Source organism: Rhinolophus sinicus, linkage group LG06 (assembly GCF_036562045.2).
Source record: "Rhinolophus sinicus isolate RSC01 linkage group LG06, ASM3656204v1, whole genome shotgun sequence".
NCBI classification, from domain to species: Eukaryota; Metazoa; Chordata; class Mammalia; order Chiroptera; family Rhinolophidae; genus Rhinolophus; species Rhinolophus sinicus.
In genome coordinates this window covers 132,198,958-132,213,672 of record NC_133756.1, presented here as the reverse complement: position 1 = coordinate 132,213,672, position 14,715 = coordinate 132,198,958, and the positions used below count along the sequence as shown (strand labels likewise).

The following is a 14,715-nucleotide window of genomic DNA, read 5'->3' as shown; positions in this document are numbered from 1 at the left end:
GTAGTGGATGAGATGAGTACAATAATAAAGATGGCACATGGGAGGGTGAGTTTTACCCTTTTTGTGGAGAACTGAGGAGTCAAGAAATGTTTCACACAACTAAGCGGTACATGAGCTGGACGGTAACGGTTGAGCCATAGTTTACCAGATGAATGACGTAAGGAAAGGTCATCCATGGCCAAAGGAACAGCACATGTGAGGGCGTGGGGTGGTACATCTGAAGGGACCCACTCCCAGTTCTTGTAATATTCCTGCTACCCCGTAATATCCTTGCTCCCTCTTTGAGGAAGCCCGGAAGTCAGATTCCTGTGAACTCGGTATTGACTACATTAGTGTCCGTGAGCCGACTGATCCTGAAAACTGTATCCCTGCAATATTCTGACATTTCCTCCATGAGTCTGGTTGTTTTTGAGCTGACACTATAAGCCATATGTTGAATGCGGGGCCAGATGAAGCTTTGATACTAAACACAGAGTATATAGTAGATTTGTCTAGAATTTAATATGCATTACTTGGTGTTTTGTCTCTTAAGCAGAGTTTTTCTTTGTTAAAATAAACATGTATAAAGAATTTATACAGCGCACATGGTTATGCATATTTATCACAGAGAATCTGTTAATAATCTATGCCTCATCGGATTTTGCATTTCTGTTGAAATAACAAATGTGGCACTTGGTACAACTGAATGAATTTGGTGAATTTTCTCCTATCTGGGAGAAGAAAGGCCATTTCTTTTTCTCCAAACTTGATTTTCCTCAGTCATCTTTAGCACTGGCCACTTCCCCAGTGGTGAACCTGGGGAACTGAATGCTCTTCTGGTTGGAAATTATTTTGTCTTTTTTTCCTTGTCTCGCCCCCTTCCCTCCAGCACACATAGACACTTGCCTTGGGACTGTTAGAACTGCTCCTTTGAGTAAGACCGTAGACTCTGAAAAGTCCTCTTATGTAGCACGGACAGGAAAACACATGAAACTGGCCATTAGTTGAGCTCAGAGTAAGGCCCTAAGAGATTGTGACATGGGCCAATCAGAAGCCTGGGGGACTTCAAGCTGGCTGATGGGGGCCCTGGTTTGGGAGAGGGGAGAGTCTGAGAACAAACATCGGGGCAAAGCTCAAGGAAGCCGTGGAGGAGGGTGGGGGGAAGGGCATCTAGCGTGGTCGAAGTGTTCTCCGGCGTCATGCTCATGTCTGTTAAAATGCGAGAGCGTGGGCTTTAGAATCAGCCTCTGCTGGAATCCAGCTCTGGTACTTACCACTTACTTGATCTTGACCAAGTCATTTCACCTTTCTGAACTTCAGTTTCCCATATCTGTAAAATGTGACTACTTGTGCTGTCTTCACAGGAAGATAGGAACGCTCCTGGTACACATAGTAGTTGGCTCTAAACTAAATGTTCACACTTGCTCTTGTAATTCAGTGCCTACCCGTGAGAGCACAGCTGTGGAAAGTAGCCTTTAATTCAAATAATGTTTGTTTTTAGAAACTGGCAAGGTATTTACCTGGGGCCGAGCAGACTATGGTCAACTAGGGAGGAGGCTGGAATGTCATGAAGGCTGGATGCTGGGAAAGCAGGATTCGTCGCTCCCTTGCTTGGGACCACAGAAGAGCACACCTTCGTCTCTGCACTGCTTAACGGGAGCAACCGAGGTAGGAAGTAACTTTCCATAGCTGTCTTTGTCTTTAGGTGAAGTGTTTATTGAGGGCCTACTGTGTGCTTACAGTCTAGGCATTATGGTAGGTTTCACGCCAGAATCTGAAAAGGTCCTTGCCTCAAGTTACTCATGGTTTACTATTGGTAGAAAAGGCAGTTATCCAGCTAACAACTGCAAGGCAGACTGTGTGTAACTCCTTTAGGAAGGTTCCAGGTTCTCTGGGTCTACTTGAGGAGTGAGAAATGAATCAGGGTACAGGGATTGCGTTAGGCTTCAAGGAGAACGTGGCTCGGAGCTGTGCCTTGGAGGGTGGGTCTAATGTGAACAAGCAGCTCTAAGAGAGAAGAGCATACTCAGGTGGTCACCACAGCTGGAACAGAGTTATGGGGGTTGGGAAGCGAAGAAAGTGTTTTGGGGAGCAGTGATAGTTAAGTTTGGCTGGAGCATGGGGTGTCTGGGGGGAGAATATGAGGTAATATCAGAAAGATGGGTTGGAACCTGAGCAAGGGGCCCTTAATCCTAAGCTAAGTATTTTGCTCTTCTGTTTATATTTCCCAGTGTAGGAAACATTGTTGCTCAGCTGCTGCTTCAAGCCCCTCTAGTTCCCCGAAATGTCTTGAATTTCTGCATTTAAGGCAGGAGTCTTAATTTCTCCAGGGTGTGTGTTTCTATTACTAAATTTTACTTTCCGGTTGTCCTTAATAAAAAAAAAAAGAAAAGGCTTGGTTTTGGAGAAGAAATGAGGAAGGCCACGCAGGAAATGTACCTCTGAACCCACGTTGGCTTAATAAAGGAATTCAGTCTTCATTCAGTCTGTCAAAAAAATTAATAAGCTAGTGAGACTTCTGTAATTAGCATCAGACTAATTACAACCCTCTCCATACCTAGAGGGCTTCCCTGCCCCCCAGGGCCTGCCTGGCCGCCTCCTTCCGGGTATGTAGGACGGTTCTCCATTTCTGCTTCACATCTCAGCCCTGGTCCTCCTGGGCCTTCCTTAGTGCTGGGTTGAGTCTGTCTGTCTGTCTGTCTCTCTCTTTAATTGAAAAGGCACTAAACAACACTGCAAAGACCATTTGGATATGGTCATAATAATAAAAAACATCCGTGACCTTACCACCCTAACACAACTATATTCCTTTTTGCATATATACGTGTCCATACTTTACAAAGTTATGGTGATAGTAGTTATAATAATTTGTATCCTGTCTTCGTTTATTGTGTCACCAATGTTTTGCTTTGTTTTTCTTGGTGTTTAAGATCGTTTAAAACGGCTGTATAACATTATATGATTGGAAGGTTCTGGGATTTTTCCAGACTGTTCTTTGAATGTTGGACATTTAGATCATTTCCCTTTTTTTGGCACTATGGTGGACTCTGCAGTGCATACTGTGTTGAACTGTTTTCCTGAAGATAAAATCTTGGGGCTGAAACTGCAGGGGAAAAGGCCATGAACATCTTTATGACTTTTGCTATATTTCTCTGGGTTGTGTTTGAAAGAAGTTGCCTCTAGCAGCAGTGAATGAGGGAATGCAGCAGTTAAGTCGGTTTTGTTTGCTTAGCGGGTTCAGGTGCTGAGAACTTGGTACACAGTGCTTTAGACTCTTTCGCTTTTCTTCGTCTTTCCTAGCATATTTCAGACTTTGTGGTCAGGTAGCATAGCAGAAGCACAGAGGCTACATGGATTTTTCTGAGTCTCTGGTTTTATCGGTAGGATGCGGATTATAATACCGACCACAGAGGGTCGTTGATGAGGATTACATGAAAAATTCTTGGCTTGTGGCAGGTACTCAGTAACTGTTGGGTCCTTTCTCTTCTGCCTCTTTAACACCTTTTAACACCCTGGGGTGGCTATGGTGTATAGCACTGTGACAGACATGGCCCGTGCGAACATACAACCTAGGAGCCAGATGTTGGTGTGAGTTTTATTTAGCTTCCTAGCAGAGCAACGTGAGGAGTCGGCTCGAGCCCCATGCTCCCCTCCATCTCTGCACTAGTATCTGGGGTGCTGGTGTTTACACTCGCTGGTTTCACTGCAGGTTCAGACTTCAGGCTGTTTTCTGTTTGTCAGTTGGGGCTGTGAATGAGCTCCACTGTTGATGGCCTGGCCTGGACTGTCAGGCATTTAGATACTTGCCTGAGGTGCAGAGCCAAGCCAGTGAGCAGCTATGAACTGCTGGGAGTGATTGTCAAGCCCAAATGCCCTTCCAAGCCCCATTTACCTTGGGTAAGACAAGAGCCATACTAAGCTAGGTGATACCCTGCGAGGGACTTGGCCAGGGAGATGCAGGGACACCTGCGGAGACAGGCGCAGCCTTGAGCTAAGCTGTTTATTCCTGACCTTCAAGGACCTGAGTGTGGCCCATAGCTGACTAGTTGCCCTCTTTTATGTCCACGGGATAAGCAGAGGGGCGAGCAAGCTGTCTGGACTGGGGCCCTAGGTAGGATGTCTGTCCAAAAGGGTCTGGAGCAGCCAGGGAGGAGGGGAAGCAAAGTGTTTCCCCGAAAATAAGACCTAGCTGGACCATCAGCTCTAATGTGTCTTTGGGAGCAAACATTAATATAAGACCTGGCCTTATTTTACTATAAGATAAGACCGGATCTTATATAATATAAGACTGGGTCATGTAATGTAATGTAGTGTAATGTAATGTAATGTAATATATAATACCAGGTCTTATTTTAATATAAGACCGGGTATAATATAATATAATATAATATAATACAATATAATATAATGTAAGACCCGGTCTTATTTTAATATAAGACCCGGTCATAATATAAGACTGAATCTTAAATTAATTTTTGCTCTAAAAGACGCATTAGAGCCGATGTTCCGGCTAGGTCTTATTTTTGAGGAGACACGGTAAATAGAGCTGGACTGTATAACCTACCACCCCTGCCGGTGAGCAAAAGAAAGCGAATAAACACAGTGTTACTTGGTGGTTGTTGTGCGCCAGGCAGTGTGCTAAATGCTTTACATATATTATTTCATCTTCACAGTAAACCTGGGCACAGGTTGTAATCACTGCTGTACGAGTAAGGAGACTAGGGCTCAGGACCACACATGAGGTAAACAGTGGGGTGTGGACTTGGATTGGAAGTATTTCAAGCTTACATACTTTGTGTATAGATGAAGGAAAGTTGCATATGTCCTTTTACATGTGTACCCTTGCCTAGATGGAAGTTCTGGAAGTCTGGGAGTCAGGATGTCTGATTCCCTGAGAGTCTCAATTCTTTCCTTCTGAGTTGTGTGTCATCTCTGATCTGAGAAAGACTGAGATTTTAGACCTGGGGAGCCTTCCTTTAATGTTCTTGCAGTGGTGAAGACTATGTGTTTCATGCACTATCAGATGTGCCTTAGCTACTGGGCCTCTCCAGCCACTCTTAGAAAATTCCAGGGCAGCATAGTGATTGGATTGCACCCCCACGCACATGTCAGGGCAGGGTGTGTGTCTACAGGTTGGTTTGCTCCTTGACAGCAAACATGCACTACAGCAGCCGTTTGCTTTCCAAGCCCCAGGTGGGGCTGCTCCCTGCACATTTCCTGTGGAACACTCGCTCTAAACTCCACCCAAAGGTGGAAGCCTGCATTTCACGGCTGGGCAGAGGAGCTTGTGCTTACTTCGTGGGCACGTTGGGGCTCCCCGCAAGATTCTGAAGCACGTAGAGCTGGGTACCTGGTGTGTTAGTGGCCCCATCAGGAGGCCTGCTTGACTGAAGATGAGCAGCCTCTGAGAGTCCAGGTCTCAATCTGCCCTGACTTAGTGAATTTAGGCAAGTCCCCTTTCCTCCTGCAGCTTCAGTGCCCCCATGTGAGGCTGGGATGTTAGGCCATGTGATGCCTGATGTTTCTTACAGGTCTCAGAGTCCCTTCCATCTGTGATTCTTACTTCAGATAAACAATCATTCCTTAAATCTGGAATAACTCCTGCCCTGGAGTCCCTCAGTGTCATAGCCCAGATCACTTAACCCCTACCTGTGGCTCAACTTGGGCGGACCCGGGCGTGTTAACTAATACGGAAGTTCCAGGCTCCAGGACCGTTTGAGCTTTGCTGTGCCTCTCCGCCGTGGCTCTGTTCTCTGCCCTTGTTCCTTGTCCCCAGGGCCTCCTGTTCCAGTTTAGGTCATTGGGACTTTGTATGATGCTCCCACCTGGTCCTCCTAGGACTTGCAGTTGGCTGTGACTCCCGTCCCTGCGGCTGTGCCCTTATTGCAGGGGGGGGGCAGGCAGGCCTTGGTGACACTACCTTCCTGACTCCCTGCCTGCCACACGCTCCAGGTTCTGTGTGTGCTGTCCCACCTTTCCTGTCCTCCTGCATTGGCCACGCAGTGGTGGTGGGTGTGGAGGTGGATGCAAAGATAAAGAATACATGCCTTTGCCCCAAAAGAACTTCCAGGTACATAAATAAATCCTTACTGTACAGAGAGAGAAGGGCTATTAGAGGTGCATGCGACAGGCCACGGAAGCAGTGAAGACAATGATTTATTCTGAAGACACTAACAAAAAGAAGTGTTGTTTGAACTGGGTAGGAGTTTAGCAGAGGTAGAAGGACATTCCAGGCAGAGGGGACAACATGAATAAAGCCGTGAATCTAAATCTGCTTTAACTGCTGGTACAGTCGGGATGCTGGCCCATTTCAGTGGTCTAGCCCAGTTTTGCAGTCTGGCTGCCTGTCTAGCTTGCCCCTTCACTGTCATCCATCCTTCTGAAAGGAGTACTGTCTGAAGGAAAATATCTCACATTATTTCATTTGATCCTGGTGTGATGCTTCTGTAGCCATGACCCTGAAATAGGCCACAAAAGGAATGGTTGTCCTCATTGCATAACTGAGGAAACTGAGGCCCAGAGAGGCTAGCTAGGAATTAGGAGAAGACCTGAGGCAGGCAGCCTGATTCCAGTGCTTCTGTGGGCCTTACTCTGGGCTCAGCCTGTAGCGATGGCCCTGAGTCATGGTCTTGGTTTAAATTCCACCCACGTTTGGTTGTGCACCAAATCCCAGTCCAGGGGCTCAGTGGACACGTGCACATGCGTGCACACATGCAGCCATTGGAGCAGGAGCAGGAAACGTGGACATAAACAAGAGCGGAACCAGGGATTGGGTCATTGTCAAGCTCAAATGCCATCAGCCCTCATTTTGCTGTAGGACTAAAATTGTTTGTTGGAGGATCAACCTGTGTGCAGGGTCTAAGTGAAATCTGTCAGAACAAGTGGGAAAGAAGCTATTTTTAGTTTGCAGAGTCACTCACTCAGCTGTGTTAGCTGAGGTTTGCGCCAGTCCCCTACGCTTTCCACAGTGTTATTTCTGAAGGAGAAATACCATTTGAATGCTGTGTAAAACCCATTAATGAACCTGGAAGTTTCCAGGGCGTCTTTGTCCTGCAGCTCCCTCGGAAGGCTGCCTTTCCTAAATGACCTTCCTCCCTTCCTATATTTAATGCATTTCTAATTTTAAGTTTGTGTCAAGTCTGTGGGACTTTGGTGCCCTAAATAACACAGAAATCTACCACCAGCAAACAGCTGAGTCCGAAGGGCTCTGGCAGAATTGAACACAGTCTGAAAAAGCATTCCCAAGTCACTCTCTGGTAAGTAATCTGCAGCATCACGGCTGTTCTTAGAGGACCAGTAGGTCTCTGGGACCATTGGTCCTAGAAGCCCAAACCTTCCAGGTGCAGCAGGTTTTAGAGGCCTCCCCAAATGGGGTAGCAGTGTTCACCCAAAGACTGTTTCATTGGAGATGGGAAAAGCTAGCACCCCTGCGCTGTAGCTGCTGACCTAACAGGAAGAGAAATAACACCAAACAAACCTCAAAGCAGTACACATTCAGAAGAGAGAAAGAGCCACTGGACAGGGCTGTCTTGTTTGAAAGAGATGGTAAAGGATATGATACAGAAACACTTATTAACTACCTGCTGTTTCCTGTTTATTTATATTTATCATCTCTTCTCACCGAAATACAAGATCAGGAGGGCAAGGCCTATCTATCTTCTTCAAGGCATTGGGAGCCCAATGTCTAGAATAGCTCCTGGCAGCTCTTAGTGGATGTTTCCTGAGTGAAAAAATAAAAAATGTAGGAAAGAAATGGTTTCGGAAATACGTGGCCCTCTTCAGCCTCTCTCCCTACAGTCTGCACTTCTCAGTGCCAGGCCAGTTCAGGAATAGGCATTTCCGTGTTTTCAGGCGTTTGGGCGTCAGGTATCCTGCAGAGCCAGAGGACAGGCTCTGACCCTGTAATGTGCTCGAACAACTCGGAAGTTTCTCACCAAGTCTGTTGATGACGCAGCTTACAGTCGTCCTTTAGCATGTCACCATTTACCAAGCTCTTTCACGCATATTCATCCAACAGAGGCTTATGTATGCCTGTCTGTCCAAGCACTGCATGAGCCGAATGGAGAAAGCAGACAAGAGTGGAACAGTTCCCTTCTTAGGGACTGGTGAGCTAGTGCCAGGGCTAAGATAAGCTCATTGCAGGACAAGCAGAATGTGACAGAGGCTGTAAGAGAGAGTCTGACACTGAAAATATGTTGATGCCATTCCCATGTCCTTGGGGGCCTTTTCTTTCTTGTATTTTCAGTCCCTAGGTTCTGTTGGATTCTACAGGATTGGAGTTGAGGGTGGTTGGGGTGGGAGGTGGTGACTGGAAAGTCTTCCTGAATTGGAACCATTGGCATTAAATTAGTTCTCAAGGGAGCTAATGTAAAGTAACAGGGGAATCTTGGCAAGAACGTGCATTCAGAGGAGAGCAGAGGAAGAGCAGCCAGATAGAGACTGAGTATTGACAAGAGAGGGAGCAAGCCAGCCCGGAACTGCAGTGTCTCAGAGGCTAAGGAAATGTCAACAGGGAGGTTGGAAACTGAGGACAGACCACTGGATTTGGTGATGGGAGGTGTGGTGTCACTTCTGAGAGAAGCTTCCGTGGAAGCTGAGGCAGGGATTTAGGGCATGAAAGGGCAATAGGAAATCCAGGCTGCAGGTGTGAGTGACACTTTCAGGAGGTTTGGTGGTCAAAGGAGGATGAGAACAAAATCAGAACTTGAAAGGAGTGCCTGGTTCCAGTTAGTTTTGTCAGCTTGGGGAAACTGGAGTGTGTCAGAGGGCTGAAAGAAAGGAGCAGAGAGTGAGAGAGAAAGCTTATGAGTCAAGATGCAAGAGGGAGGGCGCATAGCTGGAGCAAGGCCCCCAAGGAGATGAAAGAGAGGGTCCAAATCACTTGAAGGGGTTAGTTCTCACAAGAAGGAAGGCCACTTGCATTCATTCAACACAGGAGTAAAGAAAAGGGATATGTGAAGACAGGCGTTTTGAGGTGGGGAAGAATACTGCTTTTATTGAAATGTTTGTTTCTTTGTCATCATGTTGTATGTTACTTTTATTTATTTATTTAGCAAGTCCTGCTGAGGGCCTCGTACAGTGCCTGGTGCCAAGAATTCACAGAGAAAAGACAAAGTTGCTGCTCAACACTTGTAATTTACTATTTATTAGTACTGTGGTAATTAGTAATATGTCCATCTCTAAATCAGACTTTGAGTTCTTTGAGAGCAGACACTGTCTTATTTATCTTTGTATAATTAGGGCCAAGCTTGGTGCAAAGTAGATAATTAGGAGAAGTGTGCTGAGCAAAAGTGAGAGCTCCTGGTAGGTGGCTGACTCCTTCCTGGTTAGATTGAAAGCCAAGTTGTCTGCTGGCGTGATGAGGTTAGTGTGTGTGTGTGTGTGTGTGTGTGTGTGTGTGGAGGGGGGTGCCTCAGGGAGTACTGTTTGGCTTTGCTCTGTAATGGGTGCATCCAGCACTGTCTGGTAACTACCTGGAAATGGGAGAAGACACCGTTGTTGGCTCTGAGCCCTGAGTGGTGGGTAGGGCAGAAGTTCCTGCCCTCATTTGAGGGGTGAGGACATTGAAGTTCAAAGAGAAGGCCATCATGAGCTCAAGGCTACACAGGGACTTGAACTTGGCTGTCAGAGCCCTCATCCTACTCATTGCCAGCCCTCTCCACCAACAGCTTCTTCTCTGGGCAGTTTTGATTAGAATGTGGGCCTGGGCTCGGGCTTTGTCTGTCACTGGGTGGTAACTGGGTCTGATGGGGACCTGGTAGCCCTCTCTAGACTTACAATCTGGGTCAGTGTTCTGTGAGACAAAGCAGGAAGGAAGGAATAGCCTCGGTGAGGATTGGGATAGTGAAGTTAACTCACGATTGTGGGAAACCACAGTGATTGCCAGAGCTGGAGGTCCGTAGACAAAGTCTTGAATGTGGAGTGAGACCTGGGTTGGAATTTCTGCTCTGTCGCCCACAATCCACATGACTTTGGGCCAGTGAAAACCTCTCTAAGCCTTACTTTCTCATCTACCAAGTGGGAATAATAATATCTGCTTTACCTTGCCCACAGGGTTATTGAAAGATACAAATAAGACAAATAATGGATTTTGTAAACTCTAAAATGCTGGACAAAATAGTTATAATTGGGTTCATAGTATATGAACCACTCTATGCTTCCAATATAGGTTGTGTTATAAGCATGGGTCAGAGCTTAATGATTTGTCTTAATCATTTGACTTCTTAGGAGCTACATAGAACCATATTGGATCTTGTGGTAAACACTTCTTCGAACCAGAACCAGTGAAAATAGTGGAGGCCAGAAGCTTGGTAATCCATAGCCAATCTTCATGCATTGTCAGGGAGCATGAATTCCTGTCAAGGCAGCCCTCTGCACTGACAGCAAGGAGGTTTCCGGCTCACTTTCTCTCAGCAGCAGAGGGAATCCATCAGCACTGATTTAAGGTCCCAGTGACCTCGTGTGTCACCACCACTCTCTGCAGCATTATGACCACCGCAGGCCACGCCCTGGGTCATCCTGAGGTTGACCAACTGTCTTTTTTTGCTTTTGATCTTGAAAACTGGGCGATCCCAGGGTAAAAGTAAATCATGCAGAGGTTTAGAGTGAACAAAAGTCAATGAGGGTTTAGAGGAGGCTGCAGTGGTTTGGTGAGAGAAACGCAGGGTCTGTGAAGCCTCAGTAAGCTGTGTCAGAATCAGTTGGCCAGGGAACTAACACTACCTCCCTCTCTACCACTGTTCCTCTAGTTTGGACTCCCATTATCTGTTGCCTAATTATAGTGACAGCCCCTTAGTTGAAAACCCCTAGTCTCTAGTTTGGCCTCACCCCAGTTGCCCCGCCATCCAGCTGCCAAAATGATGTATTAAAATATAAATCTGATCGTACTGTGCTCTCACTTCTTTTTTTTGAGGTTCTTAGAAAATACAGAAAACGTTCATTCCCACAACAAACACTATTGGAAACCTACTATATGGAAGAAACTTAGCTGAGCCTTTAGGATATAGTGGAGAATAAGGCCCAGCCTCTGCCCTCAAGGGGTAGGTGAAACATACAACCCATAATCCCCACAGCCAGCAGATAGAGTGGAGTCATTAGAGTGTAAGTTCCAGGATTGTTGTTGGCTTTCTTCTCATCGCTTTGATTAGTGCCCAGCACACAGTAGGTGCTCAGTAAGTAATTGTTATAGGAATTAATGTATACCCTTACTTTTTAATGGCTTTCCATGAAGGATGAAGTCCAAAGTCTCTGGGTTGTCATAAGAAGCTCTTGCTGATCCTGCCCCTGTGAGAATATCCAGCCTCACCTTCTGCCTGTCTCTCCCTAACATTCTGCAATTCATCTATACCAAACCAACGAAATCATCATGTTGTGTGATTCTTCTGGGTCTTTGCACATGCTGGTTTTTCTGCTTCCCTTTGCCCTTGGCTACTAGGATAACTACTACCTGTCCCCTAGTGGAGAACAAGGACAACTTATATTCATGCCAGTATTCTTACCATCCAGCCTAACAAATCTGCCTCTTCTTTCTCTGTTGAGTTTTTCTTGGCTTGGTGGCATTACCCACCTTCCTTGGCTCTGTTGAGCGTCTGTCCCTGAAACCTTTTCCACCTTCCGTCTCCCTCCCTTGTCCCTGAGCCCCCTTGAGAGTCCAGATTTGGACTTCGTTGGGCTGCAGAAGGCCTGGCGCCTTGGCTGTGATGAGCCCTGGCCTTCCACTTACCTTTCTTAAACCTTTTCTCCTTCCCACATTGGCTCCATTCAGACAGCTGACCTCTCTGCCACTTCCTCTTCCACGAGAAACCTACCCTGAGCGAGGATTGCATTTAGCCAGTTCCATTGCCTGGGGACTGGACTCAGTCCTGCACCGCTGGTCACTGTTTGGGAGCTTGTTCTGAGTGGTTGATGCCCCAGTCGAATGCATCTGCTTGACGCTGAGGGTTGCTGCTGCCCAGAGCTTCCTGTTTAGAGGCCCTCTTTGATACTCTGGCCTGAATCACTGCCAGGTTCCTTTGGATACTTTATAGTGGAGGGCAGCCCTAGGAGGCAGCTCTGTAGTCACCCCTCTCCTCCAGCGCATATTCCCAGCTAGTTCTAGCCTCTTTTTGGCCTGCAGTGTCCTGAGCCACTGAAGCCTCGCCTGGCAGGTGCCCCTTGAGGCATATAAAGAGAAAGCATTGCTCTCGTCACTTCTAAGGAAGCAAAACCAGGCCATTTTGGGGGGGATGCAGTCTTCAGAACCCCCAAACCCCAGGCCAGTTGGTAGTAGGACCACCAAATTAGGACTAGAAAGAAGTCAGTCTTTGTGTGATTACATAATTCCCTTCTGCGATGCAGTGGTTCTCTCTGTGGGAACACTGTCAGGGGTGGTGGCCACCTCCTGCGTCTGCAGATTGCTGTTTGGAAGGGAGCTCTTTTTGCTGGATTGGAGGAAACTGGCAGTGGGTAGCAGAAATGGAAGGAGAGATGTCTTTGCAAAAAGAGCAGCTGCCATGACAATCAATCATGAAGCTTTTGGCTTTTCAGAGGGGCCAGAAGTATAAGGAGAAGGGAAAGCAGGAGGCAGAGTGGGAGCCTACTCATAGGTGCTGCCAGGCTGCTTGCAGCTCCCCGGAGAGCCTTCCCATGTGCCACTTCAGGAGGCCCAGCTGCCTAGGGACAGTTGCTCATGGCTGCTGAACAAAATGCATGTGTCGTAGCCAGCACTCCCAGGATTGAGTGAGGAAAGTTCCTCACTCTAGAAAGGTAATTTAGTTATTCTTGAGTATCTTCTCTGTGCTTTTATTTCCACATGGTCCCTTTTGGGTAGGTTTTTATTCTTTTTAAATTAATAGCCTAGAGTATGCACGTCATTTGAGGGTAGAGTCTGCATGAAGGAGCAACAACTAGGAGAAGGACTTGGAAGAATCAAAGGACATTACACTGTGGCCTGATTCTTAGACAAACTGCTTTACTTCTCTGAGCCTCCGATTTTGCATCTGTCAGATGTAATAATACTTACTGGGACTTCCTCTTCAAGTGGCTGTCAAAATGCTGTTATGGATGTGAAAGCACTTTATAACTATGAAACAATAAACAAATGTGAGTTATGTTAGTAGATTTCTTTGTCACATCCAACCTTCTGTGGGTTTTCAGGTCTTGTAGCTCTTTGGAAAACATTACTACCGTGTTTCCCTGAAAATAAGATGTAGCCGGACCATCAGCTCTAATGCGTGTTTTGGAGCAAAAATTATAAGACCTGGTATTATAGTATATTATACCCGGTATTATATTATATTATATTATATTATATTATATTATATTATATTATATTATATTATACAAGATCCGGTCTTATATTAAAATAAGACTGTGTCTTATATTAATTTTTGCTCCAAAAGACGCATTAGAGCTGATGGTCCGGCTGGGTCTTCTTTTTGGGGAAACACAGAAGTTATCATGGAGCTGGAATTTGATTTGAATAATTTTTATGATTCTTGTGTTCTTCTTTATCCATCGCTACTTGTCAAGTGCCCAGGGTGCATTTGAGCTGTGGACTTGGAATGTGACAACAGGGAGGACACAAAGTCCTCCAGCTTTTTAAATGGGATGTGACTGATAAGATAAATCTCCTATAGGTAAGAGCTGAGGACTTGTGAGGCAGTGTCTGGAAAAGCACTGTTGACCAGGCCTCTGGAGCCTTTGGGAAAGCTTCTTAGGAGAGATGAAATTTGAAGACTGGGGGAGACTGAGTTTGGTGGGTTAGAAGCTCAAGCTTCTTCAGGCTCTCAAAGGGTCTATGGGATGAAGCTGATTCTCTCTGAGGTGATAAACCTGGGGATAGTGTGGATAGGCTTGGGTCTGAGCGCTGAAGTTGGCAGTTAAAATCTGATTGGGAAGAATAGGATTTTTTAGAATTAATAATAATGATAGTTCCTATTTGTTGAACATTGCCTGTGTACCACATATTGTGCTAAGCAGTGTATAAGCAGCACTTTGAATTCTTATGGCATTTCTCTGAAGCAGTTATCCCCATTTTGTAGATGAGGAAACCAAACCTGGGGAAGGGACTTGTCTAAGGACACAGCTAGGAAATAGCAGAGTTAACACAGTGGCGGTGCTGTGGACCAGCAGACATACAGGTGAGTGGATGGTGGTTTTCCAGGTTGGAGGACAAAGGGGTGACCGTGACTGCTGCTCCCCCCCCCCCACCTGGAGAAGTCCAGATGGTGCCAGAAGATATAGAGTCCGTGCCGGCTCATTCTTCCTGCCTAGGCGCAGACGAGGGGAGGGGCTTTCCTTCCCCAGAAACTGCCACTCGAAGGCTGGGACAGAAGTGTGCCTTTGAAGAACCGAGAAAAGATACTTGAATTCCTTATGGTCGTCCCTCAGGCCTCTGTTTCCATTCATGGTGGCAGCAAGGATGAGTTTCTGAGTGTCTCAGCCCTGGCCCCCTTACCTGCAAATCCAAACTGTACCACTGTATAGGGCTCAGGTTAAACTTGACCCCATTGTATCTTTTTTGGACAACTCTGGTTGCCATTTCAAGTATAAGCTACCTGAGAACAGGTACCACGTCTTGGTGGCAGATGTATCTTTTGTGTGTAGCACAGTGTTTCTCAGAAGGCAAGTGGTTGGGATTCGTTATGGAATTGAATGGAAACGTCTTCTCCCTTAGAGTCTGAAGCGTTGTCACTGTTTGATTTGACGCTAACATCTGATCACCTCACGTGTAGTGGTCTCCCAGAGAAGAGCATA

General features: G+C 46.3%; 1 protein-coding gene across 1 annotated transcript in view; it reads left to right on the top strand.

Moving 5' to 3' along the window:
- The window catches only part of SERGEF (secretion regulating guanine nucleotide exchange factor), a 194,146-nt gene that overhangs the window by 44,665 nt on the left and 134,766 nt on the right, over nt 1–14,715 (top strand). The window contains 1 exon segment of the mRNA XM_074336098.1: nt 1,481–1,647. Coding sequence (XP_074192199.1) covers nt 1,481–1,647 — 167 coding nt within the window.